General features: G+C 43.2%; 1 protein-coding gene across 1 annotated transcript in view; it reads left to right on the forward strand.

Moving 5' to 3' along the window:
• The window catches only part of Adamts9 (ADAM metallopeptidase with thrombospondin type 1 motif 9), a 171,693-nt gene that overhangs the window by 67,271 nt on the left and 79,432 nt on the right, over positions 1-24,990 (forward strand). Inside the window, exons 20-27 of the mRNA XM_032906059.1 lie at positions 4,162-4,372; positions 4,846-5,010; positions 7,133-7,297; positions 13,684-13,803; positions 16,789-16,893; positions 17,060-17,227; positions 18,849-19,106; positions 22,797-22,958. Coding sequence (XP_032761950.1) covers positions 4,162-4,372; positions 4,846-5,010; positions 7,133-7,297; positions 13,684-13,803; positions 16,789-16,893; positions 17,060-17,227; positions 18,849-19,106; positions 22,797-22,958 — 1,354 coding nt within the window. The remainder of the gene's footprint in view (positions 1-4,161; positions 4,373-4,845; positions 5,011-7,132; positions 7,298-13,683; positions 13,804-16,788; positions 16,894-17,059; positions 17,228-18,848; positions 19,107-22,796; positions 22,959-24,990) is intronic.

Consider the following 24,990-nt stretch of genomic DNA (forward strand, 5'->3'; position numbering starts at 1 on the left):
GATCTTAGAAGCCAGGGTAGGACAAGGCAGACTCGCTCGGAAGAGTGTCACCTTTGGTTGCATGGACTATCACAAGGGTGCTGCTTCCTCATTGGCTGACTTTTAAAGTGAGCTGAAACTAGGCACAGTGGCCTAACATTGGTGAGGGAAGCAGGGAAATAGGGGCAGAAAGATTGAGAGTTTGAAGCCAGCCTAAGCTACACTGTAAGACCTTGTCTCTCAAAAACCAAAGGTCTATGATACAGCATGGACAAGTATGGACGAGGCCTGGGGTCTGCTCCCCGGCACTGCAGAAAAATTAAAAGAAGGAGGCAAAAATAGAAGCCGCTTGGAGACTCAAATGCCAAGGATAGCAATAGTCATAAAATAATAATAATAATAATGATAATATATTATAATTATATATATGTATTATTATTTTATAGTAATAATGGCTAATTTATTGTGTGTCCTCCACGGGTGTTACATGCTACTCTCCACCTTCTCCCACTTAATCCCCCCCCTCAAATGGTCAACTCAGGCTCTCTCTGCTAATAAGCATGAGAGCTTCCGTTCCTTCCCTATATAATAGCACATACTGATTTTTTTGATATTCTCATCATAATGCCAAATGATGCTTCGGCCTGAATATTCTATTCTGATCAATAACGAGGTCAATGTGTTATTATTTTCTAAATTCCCCCTTTAGAGTCAACTTTTAAAAGCTTTTTTTTTTTTTTAAACTCTGCAGAGGCCAAGTAGGGACAAGAGCCGGAAGCACAGCGCTGAATGACAAAGGCAGTTCTGATTGCAGATAAGAGGGGACTGCATTTCTGTCTTCTCACAGAGGTAGCAGATCAGAGTGTGGAGGAAGTCAAAAGCAGAGGGCTAGCTTTTAGAGCCACACAAAGGGGCAAGCTTATGCTGGTGCCTAGAAGTCAGCTAAAGACTGTAGCTTTCAGTCAGTGCTCAGACGCATCTCTCACTACGGGCTTTTTACTGACCGTTGGGAAAATTAAAAGTCCCTGCTAAAATATGCGGAGATGCAAACCAACCCTCAGAAAGATGCGCTGTCCCTTTTTACCCATCTGACAGTCCGTCTAATCAAAACTCCTGCTGAAATCTGGCCAATCGGCTGTGAGCACAACTGAGAGAACAGAGAGTCCAGTTAGTCAGACTCCAAAGTGGTTTCTCCCACTCATGTTCATGGGATCGATAGTCAGAGGAAGCAACTCTCAGCCTGTGTGTTTGAGAAGCCCTCCAAAAGATCGGCTTCCTCGTGGGGAGCTTCGCGATGCTGACAAACAGATCTACAGTGTAGCAACCCATTTCTTCTAGTAATTCTCAGAATCGTTTAATCCAGCCCCCATATCTACCCCTACACATTCGTAACACATTTTTCTCAATTCTCACTTATTAACAAATTGGACCGCATTTTATTTTACTTTTTCAGTGTTGGTAGCCGAACACAGCCCTTTTTGCCTACTGGGCAAGAGCTCTACCATTGAAGTACATCCCCAGTCCTTGGATTTCCGAGGCAGGAACTCTCTATGCAGCTCAAGTTGTCTTTAAGCCCACAGCTCTCCAGCTCCTACCTCCCAAGATACACATACACATGACTAGAAAATACTTTCCTGAAATATATATAGCTAAATATAATCATAGCATTTATTTCCCATAAAATGAACCAGGACCACGTCACTGAAGAAAAGATACCTATCTAGAAAGAATATAGAGCAAATTAGATATCATTTAGAATTTGATTGTTTATATAGATTCTTCTTGGGGATCTCTGCTTGGCCTCTAGGCATTAAAGGGTGACAGGGAAGTGACTCTGGCAGCTGAACTGCAAAGTGCTTTCTTGTCAGGACATCTCCCTCCTTTCCCCAGATGGTAAATAACCTTCCCACAGGGAAGTGACCATGCAGGCATGAGGAGGTAGCCAACAAAGTGCAGATGAAAGTTCCAGATGCCTCTGTTGAACGAGTTCACTATTTTTTTCCTTACTTCCTGTAGGAAGTGACAGTTTGCCCCAACTGGCCTGTGACAGGATGAGATAAAGCATGAGTTTATAAGCCCTCATTTACTGTGTTAGAACAAAATCTCCCTGACGTTACTTCAGTGTAATGGAAAATCACAGCCCACTTTCCTTGCCCATGGTCAACTCTGACCTACTTTTGGACATTACTTAGAAATTCCTTGATAAGCATGTTGGCCTGAGTTCCTCTACTTTCCCAATCTCTCCCCTAGACAGGTGTGTATGAGTGAAGTGTTAGAACATTGAGGAGTGCCGCACTACCCAATCACTGAGGAGATGAAGAGACTTAACAGTGGAAAATAAAATTCCCTGCAGGTTAAAAGGAAATTAGTTATCTTTTTCTAGATTTCCAAATACATTTCAAGATCACTGACTTAAAACTTTGAATTAAGCATTTTTTATTTATATTTTAAATTCAAGCACTTTGGATTCTGTTCCTGTTGCATTATAAAAAAAATTTTAAAAAAGAGTCATCATTAGTATATTCTGTGTACCTGCTGTGTCAGAAGGCTTTGTTGTGAATATCAGGGATATAAAGGTGGCAAAGTCTTGTGGATTCAAATCTCATTTTAAAAGTGTAAAATGAGTATTTGGGAGACAGCAGTTATAAACTGCTTCTGCAAGCACAGGGCCCTGAGTTCAGTCTCCAGAGCCCACATTTAAAATTTCGAGTGCAGTGGTGTGGCTGTGCAACCTCAAAGATGGGGTTATAGTGGAACCCATGAGGTGGAAGAAGGTTTTTGGCCAACTGGCCTAGCAAAATCTGAGATTCCCAGGTCTCTGTGACAGAGCCTGTCTCAGAAAATAAGGTAAGGCTAGGAAAATAGTTCAGAGGGTTCATGACCTGAATTGAATCCCTGAAACCACGTGATAGAAGGTGAGAACTGTACTCTGAGCTCCACACCTGGTATATACACACAGACACAGACACAGACACAGACACAGATACAGACACACACACACACACACACACACACACACACACACACGGCACCGGAGAAACAATACCTTTAGTAGCTTCCACATGTACCCATGCACATCTACACACATGCACGCACACACACACACGGACACAGAAGTTTACACATATAAACACAAGCACACACACTGACACACAGTCACATATACACTGAAACACACAATAACACATACACACACACACACACACACAACAGTGATTAAAACAACAAGGTAGAAGGCACCAGAGAAACAATACCTTTAGTAGCTTCCACATGTACCCATGCACATCTACACACATGCACACACACACACGGACACAGAAGTTTACACATATAAACACAAGCACACACACTGACACACAGTCACATATACACTGAAACACACAATAACACATACACACACACACACAGAATCTGCCATCTTTAAGAAGTTTCTAGCATTGTGTGTGTCTATGTAGTGTATACACATATGTGCAAGGGTGTGTGCACCTGCTTCCCAGAACCTGGAAGAGGTCAGGTGTTCTGTTCCATCACTCTGTCCTGTTCCATCACTCCCTGCTTTATTCCTTTGAGACAGGGTCTCTTATTGATCCTAACATTGAGCTGATGGCTACCCCCCCAAATTTAATCTTTATTCCAAAATAATAACAACAACAATAATGTGTGTAAGAAGTACACTTGAAATTTTAATTTTACTCCATATTACTCATCCCTGTGTTATTATCAGAATAGTCCCTGAGCACTTGCAAACACAGACAAATAAAAAAGGAACATTCCACCGGTGAGTTTCCCAAGAGCAGGCGTAAGGAGTCAAGCGAAATGCCACATATAAAAATTGCTGCCCCTGCTTTGCTGAGTTCTCGGTTTTGTTGGTTTCATTGTTTTGGGGTTTTTTGCTTGTTTGTTTTGTTTTGTTTCTTTCTGCTGCTTGAATTTCAGACTAACTGTACTGAGAGACTCTTCACAGAGGTAGCATTTCTGTCTATGGTTGTGTGACTTCCATATACATTGGCAGCCCATGAAAAATACATAGACACACTGGCTTGAAGTTGGCTTGTAATGGGCTGTGACTTTGAGCTTTCGCAGTATTTGAATTAAGAAAGAAAGAACTCAGCTGTCCTACGAGTTGGATGTGACAGTCGCATTTAACACAAATGTTGGTTTTCCACCATTATTTACATTTAGGTGGCACATCGCCAGCAAGAGCGAATGCAGTGCCCAGTGTGGTCTGGGTTACCGTACTTTAGACATCCACTGTGCCAAATACAGCAGGGTGGACGGGAAGACGGAGAAGGTGGATGACAGTTTCTGTGGCAGTCAACCCAGACCAAGCAACCAGGAGAAATGCTCAGGAGAGTGCAGCACAGGCGGGTGGCGCTATTCTGCCTGGACAGAAGTAAGTTGGTTCTCACCTGAGTCTCAGACACCAAGTCTGCTGAGCTAGCTGCCCATGTCTCCTTCTGGGATGGTGTTAAGAAACCCATTTAAATCGCATGGAAAAGAGATCTGCAATTGACTTACAATGCCTAGCTAAGTCAAACCCTGCAAGGACAACTCCCAACGTTAATTTGTAATGTCTGATTTGAGTATAACATGCAGAAGACTGTTAACGGTACAACTAATCAGCCAACCATCTTTTTGTTTTAGATCCAATCTTTAGTCTCAATTTGCCAGTGAGATAATATTGACTTCAGTATAAACCTAATAATTAGCATTGAAAAAAATGCTCATAAATAAAAACTAGAGTTGGCTATGGTGGGGCATTTATTTCTTAAGGGTTGAAAGAAACAGCATGGCCGTGATTTTAAGCATTCTTAATAAGGAACTCAGAAATGCCCTATTTTCTTTTACTTTTTTAAATGATCATAGTGTTCTAAAAGCTGTGATGGTGGCACCCAGAGAAGAAGAGCAATTTGCGTCAACACCCGCAATGACGTCCTGGATGACAGCAAATGCGCACAGCAGGAGAAAGTCATCGTACAGAGATGCAATGAGTTCTCCTGTCCTCATTGGAAAACAGGAGAGTGGTCAGAGGTGAGAAAGGGGAGCTCTGGTTTCTAGCTCAGCTCAGATGCTTCTGGATTCCCCAGCCTCTGGTGGAGGTGTAGACTGCTGTATCGTTCTTCCCTCCCACACCCCAACCCTAAGGAAACAATGACTCTGATCCTCCATTCACGTTATGATTGAAATCCTTTAGTCTGCCTGGGACCTCAGAGTCACTAGGGCTCTGGCTGGATCTCATAGCTCAGTAGCTTCTGCTGCTGACTCTGACCCAGTGGCTCTCCCCTTCCCCTACTTTGAACTACAAATCATTGGCTGGAAACTGAAGCTTAATTAAGAGTGAGGTTAAAATAGTTTGGACATGAATCCAACAAAGAAGATTTCCATGTCTTCCTTGTCTTTGAAATAAGAGATTAGACCGTTGGCTTACACGTCCAGTCACATGGGAGCACTTGGTTAGGGGGAAGCCCAGTCTGAGTGTTCCAGAATGATGACTTCTCATCTCTTGCTTTATGATGCCCAAGGCGATCCCATTTGTGCCCTGTCTATGGATCTTTGGATACAGTTTCATCTTCACTATTAATGTACTAACTAATTAACTCAACATTGTTATAACCCAGTGAGATCCTCAGCAAGAGGGATCCTCACGTCACCTCCTTCAGGGAATGCAAGTAGTTGAAGAAGAGACGTCCCTTATTAACTGGACAAGCCAGAAATGTGGGGAAGCAAAGTTGCTACAACCATAGCTCCTTACACACACACCCTTATCCCCCTGCGTGTGAGTGCAATGTTAACTGTTTATTTCAGGTGTCAAATCTGAACAGAATACCCGTAATGGGGCTGGAATGGTCAAGTAGCAACATGCATCCTGTGTCTGATTTGTGGACACGTGATCAACAAACTTGGTGCTTTCCCAGTAGGTTAAACACTAAATCCTTTATTTTTAAAAAACATTATTGAAGATAGCGGTTTCCCATTTTACGCAGATAGTGAATATTTTAATGTCCGGTTATTCGAGAAGCCAGAAGTGGTGGCGCATGTCTCTATTCCTACTCTTGGGAGATCAGGAATTCAGGAGCACCCTCGGCTGTGTGTAGTGTAGTGAATTTAAGGCTCGGCCGGAGATACATGAGACCCTTGTCTTAAAAATAAAAAATAAAAGAGAAAAACTTTATAGCAAGCCCTGACTAACCAGGTATTTAAATAAATACTGAGCATACAGCTCAATTGTCCCAACACTTAGTTAACACTCAGTACCCTTGGATAAAAAGACTGGAAAGGGAAGAGTAAAGAGACATTTGATTATTTTACTTTGTCTTTTGTGTTCTTTAGGCATTTTTAAAATGTTTCCAAAGTGAGCCCAAATAATAATAATGATTATATTTAACATTTTTTAGAATGTCATATATACATAATGTATGTGCTAGACACTTTAGTTTCTCTAGGTCAAAATTATTGTTATCCCCATTTTATAGATGTAAATATTGAGGCACAGAGACACTGTGATTGGAAAATCCTGACTACTGATTGTTCCTTAGAGCATGGTACTCTGCTTTTCTGTGTTCAAATCTGGCCATAAGACCTCAAATATGAAGGGAATAAGAGAAAATGATTCAGGAAAAAGGGAAGAAGAAGGTGGGGGAAAGAGTAGAAGGAATGAGGGGTGCACAAATATGAGTGAAACATAATGATAAGTACGCATGAGAATTCCATCCTGAAATCGAGTAAGAAGCCAGAAGGAGGTGCTGAGGATGTAGCTCAGTTGGAGAAAGCACTTACCTCACATGCACAAAGCCCTAGGTTGGATCCCCAACAGCATATAGCCCAGACTTAGTGGGCAAGCCTACAATGGCAGGAGTTGGGCAGTAGAGACGAGAGGATCAGAATGCCCAGTGACCCTCAGCTACATGGTGAATTGGAGGCCAGCCTGGGCCTCAGGAGGCCGTGCCAGGATAAAAGAAAGAGGGAAAGGAGAAAGAAGAAAGAGAACGGGATGAAAGGAAGTGAAGCTCGCTGGATGTGTTTGCTCATTGCTGCCAGCAGTGGGGAGGGGCTGGTGTGGGAAGAGGCCACCTGCTCTCATCAGAGAACAGCCCCCACGGGCCCCAGCACATTGATCAGAAGCAACCCTGATGGCCTCTGCTTCTCATTCCAGTGCTTGGTCACCTGTGGAAAAGGACATAAGCACCGCCAGGTCTGGTGTCAGTTTGGTGAAGATCGATTAAGCGATAGAATGTGTGACCCCGAGGCCAAGCCGGAGCCCATGCAGATGTGTCAGCAGCCAGAGTGCGCAGCCTGGCAGGCGGGTCCCTGGGGACAGGTATTTTGAATGATAAGATTCTTAACTGCATTCTTTCCCCCCTTATCTGGAGAGGGGCATTCCAGTGGTGAGGTTTTACGGCCTTGCACTGTGTGACTTGGCCTGCGCCATACTTCAGTGGCTCCAGGTCCAGCACATGGCACTCAGCAGCCTGCTGTCCTGCAGCCCTTCCAGGGTTACCTTGCCCTGCTGGAACTGATTACTCCAGTTACAACTCCACGTGCAGGTTTTCACCCTGTTCTAAACTGCACACAAGTATTTAAACAAATTCACAACAGACATGGCATCTGGCAGATGTGATCTTCCCTGGAGTGAACCTCTGTGGGTATGTGATCCTGCCAGCCAGCTGATTTGGACCAGAGGGGTCTGGGCTGGGCTTTGGAAGGGATCTTTTGGCTGCCAGTGAGAGGAATCCAAAACTCACCTCTCTCGTAAATAAGTGAGAGTCTTCAAATGTAGTCAGATCAAAGGGGTCCGGCATCATAACCATCGGGTTGGGAATCTTTTCCCAGTCTTCTAGTGTGTAATGGGTTCCATGTCTACCATTTCAAAAGGAGAGAGTGCACGTCCCCCGGGCCCAGTTTGCTCTTGGAATCTAGTCTTTCCTAATATAGAAGCAAGAGAGTGCTGTGTACTATTTAAGCAGCACTCCAAGTCCCCAGTAGAAGTGGAGCAGCTGTCTGCTGTCACTTATGCAATCTGTTGAAGAATGACTCCCTCCGCCCTGGCCAGCCACAGCTACTCCTGCTCCTTAGCCTCTGTCTCCATTTTCAAACGTGCATGCAATACATAGGCAGCTTTACAACCGTGCTTCCGGCTTCCTCAGCCTTACTGACAGTGTTTTTGAAATTTGTCTTGCTACATTTTTTAAAACTTAGTGTGTGTGTGTGTGTGTGTGTGTGTGGGAGAGGGGGGGGGAGGGAGAGGGAGAGGGAGAGAGAGGGAGAGGGAGAGAGAGAGAGAGAGAGAGAGAGAGAGAGAGAGAGAGAGAGATCTGTCCTGTACATTTGGAGGCTCGAGGACAGCTTACAGAGCTGGTTCCTCCCTCCATCATGTAGGTCCTAATGACTCAACTTAGAAGCAAGCACCTGAACCATTTTCAGACCCCCATACTGTCACCTTTCTGCTAGAATCTTCTGCTACAGAGGACACCCCAGTCCAGTGGCAAATCATTTCTAAACAAAGAAAAGGAGCCCTTTCATCCTCTCAAACAGTGCTTCTTATTGGTCCAAATATCTATAGCACTTCCTGACTAATGAGAGAGTGCTAACATACCTTGGGCTCACTGTCAAGAAGGGACTGTCATATCTACTACAACTGACAGGCCAGTTTCTCATCCATCCTTTCCCCCATCTCTCTCACAAGGGACCTGGCCTTTCTCTAACTGATCGTGCAACTTAGGCAAACACTTATTTTTAAGATGTTATTAAAGAGTCAAAAATACTCGTAAGAAAAAATTTCCAAAATATGTGTTAGCAACGAGAAAAAAAATCAAACACGTTGCTGACTGAGCACAGCATTTAAAAAAAAATTTTTTTTGGAATGTATTACAATTATATTCTGCCTGTATTTTTGATTGGATAGAAACACACAGGACATGAAGTTGACTATCTTAAAGAAATTGGTGTTATTCAGTGTGTTCATGGTTTTGACCTTGATCTACTTGCAAACTATTTCCAGCACCCCAAAAGAAGCCCTATACGCACTTAGCAATTATTTCCCACCCCACTCTGCGATAGCCTCTGGCAACGCCCCAATTTGCATTCGGGGTCTGTGGATTTGCATAAGCTGGACTTTTCATAAGCATGGGCGTCTGTATATAACAGGCTTCATTCACACTACACAAAGCTTCTCACACTCATCTGCATAGCAACGTGTCCGATGCTGCTTCCTGTCAACTTCTGAATCCTATCCCATTGTGTGGATGAGTATCTAAAATAGAGATTCGGTTCTCCCCACACTTTGACAACTATGAATTTTGCTGACATAAATGAACAAGTATTTATTTCACTGCCCAATGACAGTTATTTGGAATCTGTTCCCCAGGGATATAATTGCTGGATCCTATAGTAATTCTGTGCTTAGGTTTTAACTTCCAAGTGGCTCTCCCAGGAGGCTGCACCATTTTCCAGCCCTCCCAGCACTATATAAGCACTAAACAATTTCTTTCTTATCATTGTCAACAGTTGCTATTTTCTCTTTGAAATCGTAGCCCTCCTCCTGAGTGTAAAGTGCTGTCTCGCTATGGCTTCTGCTCACATTTCCCTAATAGAAAAAGATGTTGGTCAATCCGTCATGCATTTGTCACCATTTGAATATCTTCTTTGGAGAAAAGGCTAGTCAAACTTCTCGTCCATTTAAAAAGATTAGAATGTGCCCCATCTGATCTGGGCTGAGGCTCTGTAGGCAGAGTGTTCTTGTAGCATGGACCAAGTCCTCGGTGCACCCCTTGCACCAGACATGGCACATACACTAGGAAGGCTGGCATATCCTATCATTTCAGTAACCAGGAGATGGAGGCAGGAGGGTCAGAAGTTCAGTCGACCCTGATGACATAGACAGCATAGGGGCAGCCTGAGCTACATAGAACTCTGTCCAAATGAAAGGGAATCAAACAAACCTGTCAACCACTTTAAAGCGTACCCCTTTCCCCACTTCTCACATGATCTACCCAGTACCATTCCTTTTCCTAGTCCCATCCAGTCTAGTTCAGAGGTCAGGAGACTGCTGACGTTATTTGAGTTCTGTACATGTCCTGGGTACCGATCCTTAAAAATCAGATACATCATTTACAAATACTTCCTTCTCTCTCATTTGCTGCTTCATTTTTTTTTTTAACTCTGCTGCTGATGTCCTTTGATGGACAGATGTTTTTCATTCAGGCACAGTGGAATCTATCTGTTCGTTTGTTGTCTTTGCTTATGGTATCATAGTGAACAGACCATTGGCAAATCCAATAGCACGAATGCCCTTTTTGTTTTTAGAGTTAAAAATAGTTGGAGATGCTGGTTTTAGGCAGGCGGTGCAGATATGAGATGGGAGTCTGACTTCACACGTGTGGGTCAACAGCTGTCCCTGTACCATCTGTTGAAGAGACTTTTTCTCCGTTAAGAGTATTGGCGCACCTGTCAAAAACCACTAGAGCATAATAGACATAGACGTCTGTTCCTGGACTCGGAGCTCTGCCCCACTAGTCTGACTACCTGTCCCGATGCCAGCATGAAACCATCTCAACTCCTTTCAAATATGAGTCCTCCCACTGTATTCTCCTTTTTCTATATTTGTTGGTGCTTGGACTCTCTTCCTATTTTATATAAACTCTTTCTGTATGAATCAGTTGGTATTCACGATTCACAAAGGCCATATGATTCTTTGGGTGTGAGTGGACTCTAGATCTGTTTGGGGAGTATTGACATTTTTACCCTTATTATACAGTAAATAAGTACCTTTCCATTTATTTAAGCCTTTTAATTTCTTCACTCTTCTACAGATTTTTTTTTTGGTTCTTTTTTTTTTTCGGAGCTGGGGACCAAACCCAGGGCCTTGCACTTCCTAGGTAAGCGCTCTACCACTGAGCTAAATCCCCAGCCCCTCTTCTACAGATTTTAATCGTAGAAGTCTTTCACATTTATGGCTACATTTTTTCCTGATGTTTTTATTCTTTCATATAATATTATAAATGCACTTATTTTCTTAATTTCCCTTTTAGTTATTTTTGATGATTTGTGGAAACATAATTAATCATCATCTATTATTATTATTATTATTATTATTATTATTATTATTATTATTATTTCATTTGTTGTCCAGAAAGTGCTGGATTTGAGTGTTAGCTACAGTGGTTTCTCTGCAGAGTCTTTGGGATGTCTGTGTTTGTTGTTATAACGCCTGCAGACAGGCTAGGCTTGGCTTCTCTTTCCACCTCTCCCTGCTTTATCTCCAGTTAGACCTCCAGTGTGCTCAGAATAGTGACCTCAGAGGAGAAAACCTCCCTCCCTGCCCTGTGTAAGAAGGAAGCATGTGGAGGGAGGGGCATTTCACCACATTGAGGAAGGGCCCCCTCACTTGTTCTTTGGGTGCATTTGCATGAAAAGGGTTTTTTCTTTTTTAATTTTGCCAAGTGACTTTTTTTCAGTTGACATGATCATAGACCATTTTAGGCATTTTTTTTTGTTTTATATACTTATACGATACATTTCATTAGTTTTTTTTTTAATCGCAAGCCAGCCTTGCCTTCCTAGGCTAAATCCCACATGACTACAAACCATACTGTGTTACAGGGTTTAATTGCCAGTATTTCCTTGAAAGGTTTTGTATCTTTATTTACAAGAGATATTTGTCCATATCCCCCCAACACACATACACTTTTGATATTAATATCCCTGGCCCTTTGGGATAAATTTTCAAAAAAATAACTGAAAGTTGTATCAATATTCTTGCCTAGAATGCTCTTTGCAGTATTTTTAATATTTAGTAGCATTCACTCGGACTTTATTGAAAATGTTATTGAGTCAATCTCTTTGTGTAGATATATTCATATGCTTATTTCTTCTCTCTCTTGTGGTGATGGGGATTGAACCTAGGCCCTCATGTATGCCAGGCATGTGCTTTCCCACCAAGCCACGCCTCCTGTCCTCTGAGTTTTTGTTTCACTCTGTAACTCATTCAAGCCCACTGTGGTATTTATTACTTTCTTCTTCTTTTGGATTTAGCTTGCTCGTCCTTTTGTTCCCTGAGATAAAAATTTAGGTTATTTTTTATTTCTTTGGGAATTTTCTATAGTACATTTTTCTCATGTTTTTTCCTGTCCCTCAACTCCTCACAAATCTTCCCCATTTTCCTAACCACCCAAGTTTGTGTTCTTTCTTTCAGTGGCCACAGAGCCACCAAAAACCATGGAGTCTGATTCGTGTTGGTTATCTACTTCTGAGTACAGAGAGTGACTCAGAGTGTGATTAATATACCCAGGGTCACTTCACTGAAGACAACTGAACTTAAACAAAGTCACCGCATAATAGAGGACGGTACCCTAACTAGCCACTAAATGCTACCAAATTAAAAACCCTAGTACCAAAGATTGGTTACATCTTTTTGTGTCATTGGCCAAAGGGTCCCGTAGGTATCACCATCATCACCATCACCATCACCATCACCATCATCATCACCATCACCATAGAACATTGCCAATGCTATAGGTTCCCTTCCACAACTTGAGGGTAAGCTCCTATTGTTAGTAAGGCTACTGTTTTGAAGTCTTTCTTCTTATGTAGCCATTTGCTGAGATCCATTTCCCTGCATGCCTTGCTTTCGCCTTGTCTCTCCAGTTCTCTTCTGCTTTTTTCATCTTTCTCCCCCGGAGTATTTTCTCATGTCTCCACCATTTGTTCTCTGGCATATTGCTTGCTTCATCAATCCAGGGAATTTATCAGTTCCCACGCATTGGTAAACTTTCCAGGTTTGCTTTTGTTACGGCCCGGTTTCACTGTGGCCAGAGAAGATACATCCCGTGTTATCTCATCGCTGTACTGATGCTGGCTGTGTGGCCTCACTGCTGGCCTGTCTCGAAACAATGTTTCATGTACATTGAGATGAATGCACAGTGAGCTTGGAAGAGTAAAAACTGCCGTCATCCTTTGTTACTCAATCTGGCAGCTTCTTACTTCATTAAGTACGTGTCTACTTACTGCAAAGTCATAAGGTTTTAAAGTTATTACCAGTAAAACTCCAATTAACAGTTGGCTTGTATCCATTGTTGCTTGATTAGTGACGTTTTCAGTGTAGGGATGGGTTCTTTCAACATCTTCTGCTGTCTTACCCATAGCATCTCCATCCCCATCCCCATCCCTTTCCTTGGCCTGTAATTCTGACAGAGTGCCTTGCAGCCACTGTATTGATCTCTGTATTTCTTGTATGCTATGATATGTTTAACTAACTTTTGACTATAGTATATGTAGGTGCTTTCCAATATCTTGTCTACTTCTTACTAATAACTCTGCGAAAATATTGATAACTTTCAATGATTTTTTTGGAAATTATTTCCCAGAAGTTAATGATCACAGAAGTCTACAAAACCCCTGTGTTAACCAGGATACTCTAGCTGGTGGAGTGTGAAAGACCTGACAGTTATAGAGACGTGTTCCTCTTCCCCCTGGAGCTGAACCCTTACAAGTGTAACTCTAATATTAGACAGAAAGAGTTCTAAATATCATTATAATAACTGATCAGTGTAGATTGTGTGAGGCAAGATAGCATAGTTTTACCAATTCTGTGTTGGTGTCAGTCCTGAGGTCCACTGTGACAGACGGGCTTTTCTCTTGGAAAATATTATGAGGTGCGTATGTGAAAGAAAGGTTTTGGTGACATTTTGCTTTATTTCATTCCCCCAGTGCAGTGTCACTTGTGGACAGGGATACCAGCTAAGAGCAGTGAAGTGCATCATGGGGACTTACATGTCAGTGGTCGATGACAATGACTGTAATGCAGCCACTAGGCCAACCGATACCCAGGTGAGTCTCCTGTTTTAACACAGGTATTGGCTTTGGGCCATAAAGGGCCAAAATCTCACTGGTTCAGACAAAACTGAAGCATTTCTACAGAGAAATCCATAGACTGAACAGCTAGGTTATTAAATTATCTGGGAATTACTTATTTTCTCCATTTGGACTCTAACTTCCTTTTTTAAGTTGTTTTAAGTTGTTTAAGTATCTGTGGATTAGCGTTTCATTCTTCTTGAATAACAAATATTAGCTGGCTTTATCTTGAACTTGGAAATCTTACATACTTTATCTGAAGATTCCTCCCGGAGTTCATGCTTAAATGCAAGGAGTGTGCGATGTTCAAGCTTGTCTGAAGCAACTTTTAAGACCCAACAACAAACTTCACAGGGCCCTGTGAGCTGCAGGCTGCTCTTGGGACTGTGAAATACTGGGGAGGAAGGACAGCAGATATATCCTCACAACTCACCACTTAGAAAGTTATACTCTTTATCGAAGTCACCTGTGCTCGTGAGGTCACTGACCCCTGCATGCGTCTGTGTGGGCTCCTCAGCTCTGTTAACAAGGTCAAGTGCACAGCTTGGCATCTGACGTGGTGAGAGAGCACACAGCACACAGGTTGCTATAGCTTGCAGCTTCATTTACTGTTTTGTCCATTGTTTCTAACTTCAGAAAGTGACAGAGACACTTTAACAACTTGTAGTTGGTTCACTACAAATAACGCCTGCAGGTGAATATTTGAAAATTATTATCCGATTCTGTAATGAATTTCATTTCAGTAGGGTAAGTTCTCAGGCAGCCCAGGCTGGCTTCACTCTTTGTAGCTAAGAACAATTTTGAATTTCTGATCCTTCTTTCCCGACATGTGTCGTTGCCTTGGTTTAAGCAGTCCTGAGCATTGAGCCTCGGGTTTCATGCATGCTAGCAAGGATTCTACCCACTCAGCTACGTCCCCACCCGCCCCTCACCCAAACACTGTATGAAATTCAGCAACACACTTCAACTATCTTTTTCAGCAATTATAGTCATCCTTTGGCAGTAGGTTCAAAAGTTGAACAAAAAGATCAATAGAAGTCTCTTATTAGAACCAATTGGCTATATGAAATCTGAGATGATTGTCGGTTTTAATGTCATTGGTAAATTTTTCACTATACATCATGTAACTCAATAAAATGTCCAAGTGTGCACAGAAATACAAATATCTGTATGTAATATCTGCTTAAATGTACAAACACACACAAACACACATACACACACACATACACACATGCACGCATACACACGCACATATACACATGTACACACATACACACACACAGTTTTTCCCCTCGTGAAAATATGGTGCTTCACAAGCTTACTGTTCTGTGAGTGATCTTGCTATCATTTACATCAAGAGAAAGAAGGTTTGAGTTTGTGTAACAGATTTGATTACTACTAAAGATAGATTTAAGCCAGCCAAGTCTGTCCTCAGAACTCAGATTTAAAAAAAAAAAGGCCCGTGCAGCAATGGACTGTGTCCAGGTGGGTCCATTCACGACATTCATTGATGGGTAAAGACTCACGGAGGGTGAATGTAACGACATTCGTCATATTATGGCTGCTTATCAGTTAACCTGATAAATGGTATACCCCTATAAACTTTGTTTGTACGATTCTATTAAAATGTTCAAAATGACATGGAGTGGGTTGCAGGGGTGGGGAACTTTCTCTGTCCAGAAAATATTTTTCTGTCCAAGCGTGAGGACTTGAGTTCAGTTCCCCAGGGCCCGTGTAAACGCTGGGCACAGGGGTGAGTCTGTAACCCTGAGGTAGGAGGGAGAAGAAATAGGTGCATCCCTGGAACTCCTGGGCCCGTAAGATTCACATTGTGGGAGATACCCTGTCTCTAAAACTAAGGTACCAAGTCATTAAGAAAGACATCCAATATCAACCTCTGGCCTACACACACACACACACACACACACACACACACGCACACACACACACACGCACACATAGTAGTTCATCCCAAGAAAATGCCAGTCTTCACAATCAGGAGAAATGTTAGTAATTCCCTTAGTAATTTCAGTGGGATTTTTCTCATTCTATAGTGTTCATTTATCCATGGGCTCCCACAATCCATGGACAAATTGTTTACTTTTTGCGAAAGTCCCCTGGGACTCTCTTTGGAGCACAGGCAAAGGAGAAGGCCAGGCCTGGAGCCAGGTCGTATGGAACGTTATGCCATACTAAAGTTTGAAGGAGACCAAGCATTGGTGACCTTCAGTCTCAGGCCCCAGCACTTCTGCGCCGAGTCAGCTGACTCCCGGGCCTTTGATAACTATGTATCAAACCGAGGAGCTGAGGGCAGTCCTGAGGTTGGGAGTGATTTTAAACAGGTGCGCTCTTTTGTTTTCCACTCTGTAAATAAGAGAAGTGTATCCACCCACAGATGATGGACTTCACTACTGCAATGTTCTCAAAGTGACTGAGGGGCATTATGCAAATTCCTGCCACTGGCCTGCAGAAAATTCCTTTATCAATGGTTGACCTTCAGGGCCCCGGGTGTTATCTCTAGGTGCCCCCTGGGAAAACAAGTTTAGGATTAGCAAATTTTGATTAGGAAACTACCTGAAATGTGAGAACACAATTTAGCCTTGAGAATATTTAAACATTAACAGTTAATAAAATTTTAATGTTATCCTGCTCTTTCCAGACACACACACCCCTTCACAGTGTTTCCTCTCCTTTCCTATAAGCCGGTGACTAAGGAGGACTTTCTTGATCATTCAGGAGACCCTGCCCTGTGTTAAAAGCATCCAGAAAAGGATTCAGGTCATATCCCTCTTTGAAACTGAAGCAACTGGGGCTAAGAGAAGTCAGGGGCTAAGTGAGACATGGGTTTGTAGAAACAGGCAGAAATAAGAGAATTTAGACTTCTCAGTGTGGCGTGCTCTCTTCCTGTAACTGTCTCTATGTGCTGCCTCGAAGGTAAATGTTTTCTCCTTTCATATCTAGGACTGTGAACTATCGTCCTGTCACCCTTCCATACTGACCCTGGAACCAAGGAGAAATGTACACGGTGTACCCAGAACCCAGTGGCGATTTGGGTCTTGGACTCCAGTAAGAAACGGACCGGGGTGGGAAAAGTGGGGAGGTGCACAGAGGAGACAGAAATTCTCTGACCTGACTATAGAAAGGTGGCTAAGAACGGAGAAGAAACTGGGCTAAGTGAAAAGCACTAGGAAGCCATTTCAAATATGTCTGTTTCACTCACTCCAACACCCAGTGCTCAGCCACTTGTGGAAAAGGTACCCGGATGAGATATGTTAGCTGCCGGGACGAGGACGGTTCTGTGGCTGATGAGAGTGCCTGTGCTACCTTGCCTAAACCAGTAGCCAAAGAAGAGTGTTCCGTGACACCCTGTGGACATTGGAAGGCTCTAGACTGGAGCTCTGTAAGCATGGATTGTGTGGGGTTGGATGGGATTGGAAGATGCGGCGTCGGGATAAGGATCGGGGGGTCCATATTATGAACATGATATTTCAGAATTGGGCATGAGACTTAAATTACCCTATTTCACACATATATATCTAGCTAAGTGTGAAATAAACATTAGTCAAATGTCCAAGGAGTGCACATTTAAAAATAGCATGTGAATCAGTACCTGTCCTTCTGGGTGGATTGCAGATGTCAGTCTGTAGAGGCGTATCAGTACGTGACTGACTTACAGAGCCCAAATAGTGGCAAGGAGAGGAAGCAGGATGGGGCTTCTCTGACTGAGTCTGATTGCTCACGCATCCTGTGATCTCTCAAAGGCAGGTGTGTCCCTTGGTTCCCTTCCAGGAGTGCCATGGGACCTTCTCACAGTGCTGTGAGCCCTGTCTTCTAGGGACACGAGCACCATCTGTGTGGACTTTTATAAAAGCAGATGAACCTTTCTTTCTTCAGGCAACTTCCGATGTCAGCCCTTCAACCCTCCCACAATCCAGGAAGTAGCTTAGGTTAGGCAAACAGGGAGGCTGTGGAAAAATAAGATTAGTATTACAGGACATTTCAAAATATATGTGTGAGATAGGGAGTCACAGAGCTACAGGAAAACTGAGACCTAGTCATTTATTGATTGCCTGATTCAGAGCAATGTGAACTCTTTGATCCACATTTTCCCTCTGCTCTTAAAAGAAGAATGGGCCTAGGATATGGTTCAGTGGGTAAGAGCTCTCTCTCTCTCTGTGCCAGCAGGACCTGAGTTTACATTCCTGGCACCCACATAAAGGCTGGGCATGGCGGGCACCCTGGTAACTCAGTGCTGGGGAGCAGAGATAAACAGATTCCAAAGGATCCCCAGAGCTTGCTGGCTTGTCAGCCTAGCTAAAAACCAAGAGTCTATGGTTTAGTGAGACACTGTCCCAAGGGAATGAGACAAGGAATTATAGAAGGACAACATGCACGCACACACACACGCACACACACACACACACACACGCACACACACACACACACATTGTTGGTGTGACTGAGATTATATACCTTGGATGCTTATCAGAAAATAGGGGCTCAACAAATGACAAACAGTCTCACTTTAGGGGGAAAAGAGAGTGAAGCCGTCTGTGGTTCCACAGCAACTGCGTTCACAGAAGGGCCCTGAGATGAGTGCCTCTCGGCTCGTTCGAGAATCTTTAAATACGCTATATCAAGAGTGAAAGAGCAGCCAAGGCAGTAGCCAGAGGCTTCGTAATCAAAGGCCTAGCAAATCGACCAGGAGTTTGGCTATTGTTTTAAGTGAGCTGGGAAGTCACCAGATGGGTGCCTGAGTTAGGTTGTAATTTGGTCACTGCTAAACAATACATATGTGGGGTGTGTCAAGTCCTAAGCAGAAGAGCCCAGCTGACAGCTACGACATTAATTCTGGCAAGAGACATCAGATGGAAACGGAAGAGAGCCATCAAGGCTGAGCCTAACGCTTTTAGCTGGGCACCTGGGAAAACCATTAGCCACCCGAAGAAACATATACTCAAACACATAACTCTGACTCCCAAATGACGGCCCCCCTCTTTCTTTCTAAATATTCAACATAGTGTTCCGTGACTTGTGGGCAAGGTAAGGCAACCCGACAAGTGGTGTGTGTCAACTACAGCGACCACGTGATCGATCAGAGTGAGTGTGACCCAGATTATATCCCAGAGACTGAACAGGACTGCTCTATGTCACCATGCCCTCAATGGACTGGCTCGGCTTACCCATTTCAAAACGAGGATTTCCGTCCCAGGAGTGACAGCCCTAGCCGTACACACGTGCTTGGAGGAAACCAGTGGAGAACTGGCCCCTGGGGAGCCGTGAGTACCCACTCTGCTTACTTCTCTCTCCGACTTGAGTAGTGTCTGGTGGGAAGCGGACTAGAATTGCTTCTGAGGCCGTTTTCCTTGGAAAGATTATTTGCACACATTTGCAGTCAAGTGGGGTAAATACCGATGGGTTCATTTCAGTCCCAGGGAAGAGCTCCTTTGGAGGAGGGGGTTTCACTCCTGGGTGAGGAGTCATGATTGCACCATGAAGGCCAGACACAGTATACCTGGAGGAGAGAGAGCAGAGAGACTTTCCTAAAGAGGCGTTCTTTTTTTCTTTACTTCTTAAATGTTTTTATGTGTGTGTGTGTGTGTGTGTGTGTGTGTGTGTGTGTGTGTGTGTGTGTGTGTGTGTGTGTGTGTGTGCCACTGCATGATTGTGAGAATCAGACAATGGCTAGCTGCAGTGGATTCTCTCCTTCCACTGTGTGGGCTGGAGGATTGAAGTCAGGATAGCAGGCTTGGCAGCAGGCCTGTTCCCCTGAGGAGCTATCCCCCAGGCTGAACGGAGGCAGGTGTCCCTTCCTAGGTAAACCTCAATTTCCTCATCTACGAGAGGATGACAACGTTAAGTCCTTTCTGTAATTTCACGGGTTAAATGAAAGGGCTGCGTGCTTCACCTGCTTCGGGATGAAGCCAGGCAACCGCTGAGTTATTTTTATCATGCTCATTATTACTGGCCTCCCAGCCACCAAGGCCTTGAAAAATATTTAATGTCAAAAGGAAAGAAATTGCATTCGGATGGTTTTAAACTGTTATGCTGGATGATTTTTCAAAACTGTGTTGTAGAATGCTGAAACATGTCATGGCATTCTGAAGGGAAGGATGAGAAGAGATTCTGCAGACTGAGTAATTAGAGTGGGCATGCAGGTCCCTGGGAGTCTTGTTGATTTTTTATGTCTAGTTTCCCCAAGTACTGCTAATTGTGTTAAGTTATTTCTGGGCTGAAAGGAATTAGAAGTCTGCCGCTCCCCCACAGTGAGTGTAAATGTGGTGGAAATACTGGCCTGTGAACGCTGATTGGAGTCTGTGTAGACTCCTGTGACTGTTGGCTTTCTGACCCAGCACCTTCACCTGCGCTCCTCCTCCTCCTCCTCCTCCTCTTCCTCTTCCTCTTCCTCTTCCTCTTCCTCTTCCTTTTCTTCTTCCTCTTCCTCTCTTCCTCTTCCTCCTCTTCTTCCTCCTCCTCTTCCTCTCTTATTTCCTGTAAGTCTCCCTCCCCTACTTAGGAGAAAGTTTTCAGTTCTAAAAAACTGACCTGTGATCAGAGTCAGTGATTACTTGGGTTTTCCTGGTTTGAAACAAAACAAAACAAAACAAAACAAAACAAAGCAAAACAAAACAAAACAAAACAAAACAAAATGTGTAATTCAGAAGTCACATGTGTATATTTCGATGATGTTATGAAAAGTTTTTTGTTGTTGTTTTTGTTTTTGTTGTTGTTTTGCTGTTGGCGATGTTTGGTGTGGGGAGGGGTTTCGTTTTGTCATTTAGCTATTTTTAATTTAAATCCATTTATAGGGAAGATGTGTTTGTTTCCAGTTGAATGATTCTGCCCTGAAGCAGAGTCCCCAATCTAGAAGGATTAGATCAGAAAAGAATATTATTTTCCTTATGATGCTTTTGGTTTTCTCTTGTGTTTATTTTTATTTTTTCTCTTTTTCTAAGTGAGGCTTCAACTGGGCAGTGTAATTTTAATCTTTATTTTTGTATTTTTTGCCTCATGTTGTCTATTTTTTTGCCTCATGTTGTCATGTATCCTCCTCGGGGAGTGAAATTTGCCCATGAATCTTTGCATTTAAGATGGCAACTGGGTGTGCACATCTTGTAACACTGAGTGCTCCTTATGGTAGGGTGACAAAACTCATAGGTGACAACATAAAAGAGCGATACAAAATGGCAGAAAGCTCAAGGGATGTTGCAAGTCCATTTGCAGCATGCAGGCCTAATGTTTTAAATTCTGCTCCTCAAAGCTATTAAGATAATTGTTCTCTGTGTCTTTATTATATATTAGCTTGAAACTAAAACAAACAAGCAAAAAACAAAGTAGGCTGAGAGCAAATATCCAGAACCTTCAGAGAAAAAAGAATTTGTAAGACAAAAAGCACGTAAATAGTTCTCGGACACTACCAATCGATCTATGGTCCTGCCCTATGATTGAAAGTGGCGGTTCTGAATAGGGTGTGTTTTTACCTCTTTTTCTTTTTCCTTTGTGCACACATGAGAGAAGATCAAAGGGCAACTCCCCAGAGTCAATTTTCTCTTTCCACCACATTAGTCCTGGGAATCAAACTGAGACCATCGGCTTTAGAGGCAAGAGCCTTTACTCACGGCTGCACCATATAGCCCCAGGATACTATGAGAGGTTTTTAGCTTTTTAAATCACTTATAAATTGACCAAGATAGGTGAGCAACTGTTATTTCTCAGCACAGAAACTGAACTGTAATCAAATGCACTCAGCGACATATTTTTTCTTCACCTCTTGATATGGCTCAGGCTGGCAGAAACACAGTCGGAGGATGGTTTTAAATGGCACTGGCTTTGAGAACCAGCGAGTGGTGGGATGGATTTGGTGGCCCCCATACCTGCAATCCCAGAACCCTAGAGGCCACAGAGAATCTAGAGGCAGGAGAATCACACATAGGTTTGAGATTAGCCTAGGCTGCACAGTAAGACACTTTCTCCGAAAATTAGAACCTACAACTAAAACCAAACCACTCAGCTTGTTAGTTAGAGAAAATTCCATTGCTTCAAAGACTCATTGAGTATAAGTGTTCCAGTCTTTCCTGGTCATCATAGTGGAGGGTGCGGAATTTCTGGAAAGAGAAACACTCCAACTGTCGGTTCATAGGCGAGCTATGAGAAGGGTGTGTGTGAAAGCACTGAAATGCAAACAGCAATGGCCATTCAAGAACATTCCACTGAAATGGATTGAGAGATTTGTCGAGATGAAATTCAACTGAGTTCATTGAGGAAGCAGAAAACACAAAGTACGCCTTACTAGCACCAGCTACTGAAGGAGACAGGTTCTTGTGAAAAAGCAAGGGTGGGGACGAGGGGGGTAGTCGCCCACTGTCTAATGTCTAAATGACATTCGGTGGTACCATTCTGGAGTCAATGAAGGAGTTCACATGCAAGATCGATTATTTCCATAATTGGCAGTTTATCAAGTACGAGTGAACCTCTCATGTGAAAGAGAAAATCGCATTGCTTCAAAGACTCACTGAGTGTAAGCGGTCCAGTCTTTCCTGGTCATCATAGTGGAAGGTGCTAGAAAGCACACTAGGTGTTGAAAGAGACTCAAACATTGGTTCTAGATGCTCTTGACATTTTGAAAAATGTCCACAAACTGTGACACTTCTGTCCCTCTCAGAAATGAGAATGGACATGGGGTGGACAATGAGCAGGAGGGCTGCACAGAGAACGCTACACACGAACGCTAACAGCAGCGGAGCCCCTGCTGACAGCCTGGAGAGTGTGAAGGGAGGCCCCCTCTATCGTCCAGGCATCTGCATGTGTGTACAGAGTGAACAGCCCCAGCTTGGGGAGGTACCCAACCTCTTTACAAACTCTCTCCACTGTCTGTGAGGACTGGAATGCTGTCTCTGTCTGGCTGATGTAGGGGTGGGTAGGGGGAGGCAGGTGACGCTGAGGATAAATCCGCTGCTCCGTGTGCTTAGTGTTCTAGTACCTGTGCCGGAGGCTCCCAGAGGCGAGTTGTGGTGTGTCAGGACGAAAACGGATACACAGCCACCGACTGCGTAGAGAGAATCAAGCCCGATGAGCAAAGAGCCTGTCAATCTGGCCCGTGTCCCCAGTGGGCTTACGGCAGCTGGGGAGAGGTAAGAGCAAACTGTTCGTCTGTCCGTCCTTTGTTGCCTGCCTACTGTTGTTTAAGATTTCATTGTTCAGAACCAGATCTAGAAGAAGCTTCTGGATCTGGGATTCCCTAGGAGATCTCTGTTGGCTCCATACTGCTTTTTAAATGCACTTACTACTAATGAGGAAGCTTGACTATATAAGGGGTGATGAGGAAAGGCTGTGCATAAATCTGGGTTGTTGATTAGTTAGCTGCTAATAGTTAAAAAGAAAATGAAGGCCTATGAGGGGTGGAAACCACGTGTTAAAGTAGCTATGGGAGTCTTGCCATTATTCTTATAGTTTTGAGTGCACTCGTTCCCATAGCGGAGTGCCCTCCAAGGTTTCAAATTCTTTACAAAACCAAAATGAGTGTTACTCTTATCACAGATGACACTAAGTGAATGTTGAGGTGTATGTTCTCCATTCTCCAATAAAGATCTCTTTGACCGTTAGCTTTGCAGAATTGCCCACTTTTCCTGATAAAGGCTAACACGGTATTTGGAGTGTGTGAAAACAGGTCCACTTCCTGACTGCGGTTCTCTTTTTTTTTCTAGCATATAATTGAGTATAATTATATCTTAGAATATAATTCTAAGATTATATTTTCCTCTCCTCTCCAGCCCTTCCTGTGCACTCCTTTGTTCTTTCTCAAATTCATGGTCTTTGTTTAATTGCTGTTTTATATACATTCTCTATACATATATAAATAAACCTAAATAGGAACCAAGCCGTGGTGGCACATGCCTTTTACCCCAGCGCTTGGGAGGCAGAAGCATCTGAATTCAAAGCCAGGGTGAGTTCTAGGGCAGCCAGGGTTATACAGAGAGACCCTGCCTCAGAAAACAAAACAACAACAACAATAATAATAATCTTAACTACGTACATAAACCTTGTCTGTTCCGTATACTGTTACTTCTGTGTTACGATTCCAAGGATGACCACTTGTTATTGGATAACCGATCTGGGTGCTCTTCCCTGGGGAAGACGTCCTCTCAGTTTCAATCTTCATTAGTTGCCTACAGTTCTTGGTCTAGGGTTGGAGTCTGAGGAGATTTCCCTTACATGGTAGCATCTATCTGTTGATGCCATCTTTATTTAGGGCTTGTTAAGGCAGCTATGTTGATGAAACTTCCTAATTGTAGCTTCCTGGCATTTCTAAGACATGAAATCTCACAGCAAACATCCTGTTCTGGCTGCTACAATCTTTTCACAGCTCTCTACTCTGATCCCTTAGCTTTAGGTGCATGAGTTGTGTTAATAGCTGGGTTTACACACACACACACACACACACACACACACACACACACATATATATATGTATATGTCTGTGTATGTGTGTGTGCATATGTGCATATGTGCATATGTGCACGAGTTGTATTATAGTCCATTTGAGGCTAGGTACCATATGGCCACTTGTTCTCTGCATTTTGAACAGTTGTGGTTTTCTGTAGTGGTTGCAAAGAGATATTTGTTTGATGGTGGGTATAAGGATAAATATTTAGAATGAATTTGGCAAATATGGAGTTTTAGTAAAGTGGTGGCTGCAGGTTCTCCTCCAAGACCACAAATTCATTAGCCTCAGGTAGCTGGCTATGTTTCCACTACCATGCGTGATTTCCCTCTTGTTGAGTCCAAGTAGACAGCTGTTGGTTACCACCAGGGTATGCATGCCACTGTGCACCCTTAGGGATATTGTCATGCTGAATGTTGTTTTAACACCTAAGCATTATAGCTGGGAAGTTTGTATGGCACGTTATGGAAAGACAGTCCTCATGAAGGAGGCAGGAGCTCAGGTCCTCTGGATCCCAGTTCTGATGAAGACGTGGTGTCTTCAGCAATAGGAACTTAGCTTCCATTTCAGGGAGGCATCAAGTATAACAGCAATCACCTATGTTTTGGAGTCTCCTGGATAAGTCTGACCAACAAGTCAAAAGAAAGCTCACACCTTTAATCCCACAGGTAGTTCTCTGTGAATTTGAGGTCAGCCCGATCTACAAAGTGAGTACAGGACAG

The sequence above is a fragment of the Rattus rattus genome, chromosome 6 (genome assembly GCF_011064425.1).
Source record: "Rattus rattus isolate New Zealand chromosome 6, Rrattus_CSIRO_v1, whole genome shotgun sequence".
NCBI lineage: Eukaryota > Metazoa > Chordata > Mammalia > Rodentia > Muridae > Rattus > Rattus rattus.